The 3387-nt window shown below is 41.0% G+C and overlaps 1 protein-coding gene across 1 annotated transcript in view; it reads left to right on the top strand.

The window, feature by feature from the left end:
* LOC104951528 (nuclear speckle splicing regulatory protein 1) overlaps positions 1 to 3176 on the top strand; it is an 11430-nt gene extending 8254 nt beyond the window's left edge. Inside the window, exons 3-6 of the mRNA XM_010778188.1 lie at positions 474 to 681; positions 946 to 1048; positions 1158 to 2057; positions 2853 to 3176. Coding sequence (XP_010776490.1) covers positions 474 to 681; positions 946 to 1048; positions 1158 to 2022 — 1176 coding nt within the window. The 3' untranslated portion in view covers positions 2023 to 2057; positions 2853 to 3176. The remainder of the gene's footprint in view (positions 1 to 473; positions 682 to 945; positions 1049 to 1157; positions 2058 to 2852) is intronic.
* The last annotated feature ends 211 nt before the right edge of the window (positions 3177 to 3387 follow it).

Raw genomic sequence — 3387 nt, 5'->3', positions numbered from 1 at the left:
AGGAGGGGCTCTTTAAGGAAGAGGCAGATTTGTTCCGGCTGTGTATTTTCAAATTCTAGCGCACTCAAGCTGGTTTCTCCAAAATTACCTACCCCACCTTTAACATCCCGATAGCAATGAATACATTAAATGATTGACAATAAATACATTAAAAAAATTCCACCTGTGGAAGCCGTGGCGCTGTAAAAAGCTCGACCAATTATTCTAGCTGGCCCGGCTAAAATGATTGGATGGCCTACCTGCCTGTCAGCCTTCCATCTCGTGCACAAACTTATCTCGTGCCTTCATTGGTCATGTTCGTGTGTGTTGGAGGAGGGGCTCTGTAAGGAAGTCTGAAGGAAGGGGCAGATTTTTTTCGGCTGCATACTTTCATATGCTAGCGCACTCGAGCTGGTTTCTCCATTCTTCCCTACCCTACCTTTAACCTTCTTCCTGAACATCAACAACTTTGCCTGTGTGTCTTTTTATTACAGCCAAAATACATCCACCAGTTATTGAGAGCAGTCGAGGACCGAAAGAAAGAACAAGAACGAAGGGACGAGCGGAAGATCCAGAAGGAAAGAGAGGCAGAGGGAGAAGAGTTTGCTGATAAAGACGCTTACGTTACATCCGCCTACAAGCAAAAACTGCTGGAGCAGAAGGAGGAGCTGGAGAAAGAGAAAAGAGTGGCGGCGATGGAAGGTTAGACTGATCCGTCATTACTGTTTAGTGGATGCAGGCAGAGAATATTTAGTTTCAAAACAACATCAGCATGTATGTTAAATTGGATTTGCCCATAGCAACTTTTTGTTATGTGGATATTGTAAAAAGATTTGTGCTGCCAAAAAAACGATCTCCTACTTTAGAGCACAAGAACACAACTAAAACAGGATTAAAACGTTATTGAAAAGAGGCCACTTTTAGGAACAACTTAAATAATCTGTTGAATTATTTTTGTTTGTTTAGCGGCTTTGGACGTGAAGAAACAAAAAGACCTGAGCGGCTTCTACCGGCACCTGCTGAATCAGACAGTAGGAGAAGAGGCGATACCTGATCGCTCGGAAATCAAGTCAGTCATTAATCCACATTATTTGATCCTCCATAAACACGACAAGCACACACATTATTTAAAAAGAAAATGTCTGAACCTTTATTTGTATCTCTCTGTACTTCCCCAGAACTGAAAACTCCAAGGTTTCAAAAGACACGGAGAGGATGTCACCTGTTCCCTCATCTACATCCCATGACAATATCCCAAGTTCCTGCAGCGACAGTGAGGAGGGACATGAGCAGAAAGCTGGGTTTAGCAAGCCGGGGGCAGGCCTCGCACACTCAAAACGTCAATACAGACAGAGGTCACCTTCATCGGGGAGCGCAGAGGAGAAGGAGAGAGAGAAGGAAAAAGAAAGACATAAGAAGGGCCACAGAGATCAAGACAGAGACCGAGCACGGGACAGAGACAGAGACAGAAACAGAGACAGGGGAAGAGAAAGGGATGACAGGCATGGAGGAAGAAGAGACGACAGGGACGGAAGGAGAGACAGAGACAGAGGCCGAGATGATGACAGAAGCAGAGGAAAGGATACAGAGAGGGAAGACAGGCACAGGAAGAGGGATAGGAGCCCTAGGGAGAGAGAGAGGGATAGGAATGGGGAAAGAGAGATGAAGAGGAATCCAGATGAAGACAAGCGAAAGGACAAAGTTCAGGAAGAAGAGAAGGAGGGAAAGAAGGGACCAGAAAAGGAGAAAGAAGTGAAGAGGGAAGAAAAAGATCCTGAAGAGAAGGAAGCAGAAAAGGAGAAAGAAGTGAAGAGGGTAGAAAAAGATCCTGAAGAGAAGGAAGCAGTCAGAGAGGACACAGGGGAAAAAGACGACGACCAGAATCAAGAAGGTGAGGGGAAAGAGGAAACCACGGAGGAGAAAGGAAACAAGTTTGCAAAGCGCAGCACGGATCAGGCTGTGAGTACGGCCAGAGAGAGATACCTGGCCAGACAGATGGAACGCTCAGCCTGTAAGACGTACATCGAGAAGGAGGAGGATTGATGGCTGTGCAAATCAACTCTATCTCAATAACTAGGGTGAGGCTTATGAAATGTCGTTTATTTCTCAACAAATCAAATGAAAAGATCAAAACCTACATAACTTAGTTTCCTCTTTTGCCCTGTTTACCAAAAACAGATTTTCTTTTCAAGGCTCAATGATTTCCTAATGTTATTGGTTACTGTAGTAGAGCTGCAAAGATAAGTCAACTTATCCATAAGTCCATCAACAGAAAGATCATTGACTACTATTTTGAGAATCAATTAATCATAAAGGAGTTTTTCATATAAAAATGTCAGGAAAAAACTGTTTTGATTTTCTAAGATGTGGAGATTTCTTGTATTTCTCTGTTTTTAAATAATATTAAACAACTTGTTTTTGGGTGTTGGACCGACATACAGTAAGACATTTAAAGACATTCCCTTTGACTTTAAGAGAATCTGAAGGACTTTTTTTGACATTTTGTAGACCAAAGGATTATTTGATTAATTTAGAAAATGATCGATATATATATATATATATAAAGACAATTATTATTAGTTGCAGCCCTACATTGTTGGCAAATGTTCCTCAAACATGAGTAAAAAGGGCATTTGATGAGAACTATTTGCAGTACATTTGGTATACTATTGGGTATTAACAGCACCTAAAATGAGTAGCACATTTTTGCTTATTGATGTAAAAGAAGCTTTGGATAAGAATAGAAGTAGCTGTGACAATATGAAGTTATGACAGGCTTTGGCTATGCATAATTGTTAGTAGGATTGATTTGAGTGTTTCATTGGATTTGTTGACGATTTCTTTTTTTTTATATTGCCTCCACTACGCTGCAGAGGGTTGATTCAAACAGCTGAGTGTTGATGGCCTCTAGTGACGAGAGAGAAAGAGAGAACTGGACAGTAATATCTTTCTTTCTTTGGGACTTACATCTGTGGAGTTCTGATTTATAATTGTGAAATAAGGACACTGACTTGTAAGTATGAGTTTTGACGGAGAGCCCCTCGTAACATAACACAGGAATGAGGAGAATGTACATAAGAAACATTATAATGTGGAGGAAATGTAGAACAACATGTGAGCCACTGGTTTGAACACTTGTTGAGTTTTTGTATCTTTCCAATGTAGTCGGTGATGAGTTAATAAAATGATTTCTGGTCCACTTTCTTCTGTCGCCTTTATTTGTATTGCACGGTTACAGTTTGGCGTTCAAATGTGATCACAAATTCAGATTTCAGCTCATGATTCAGAAGGCAACAATGTTTATTTCACAATTTGATCAGAGAAACATGTTGCAGCTCTACAGGTTTTGCACAGGAAGACATTTATTCTCTTAAAGCAGTGTTTGCTTGTAGGAATCCTCTCTCGTGT

Source organism: Notothenia coriiceps, unplaced genomic scaffold (assembly GCF_000735185.1).
Source record: "Notothenia coriiceps isolate Sejong01 unplaced genomic scaffold, NC01 NC01_scaffold00018999, whole genome shotgun sequence".
NCBI classification, from domain to species: Eukaryota; Metazoa; Chordata; class Actinopteri; order Perciformes; family Nototheniidae; genus Notothenia; species Notothenia coriiceps.
This window is presented reverse-complemented; position numbering and strand designations above follow the sequence as displayed.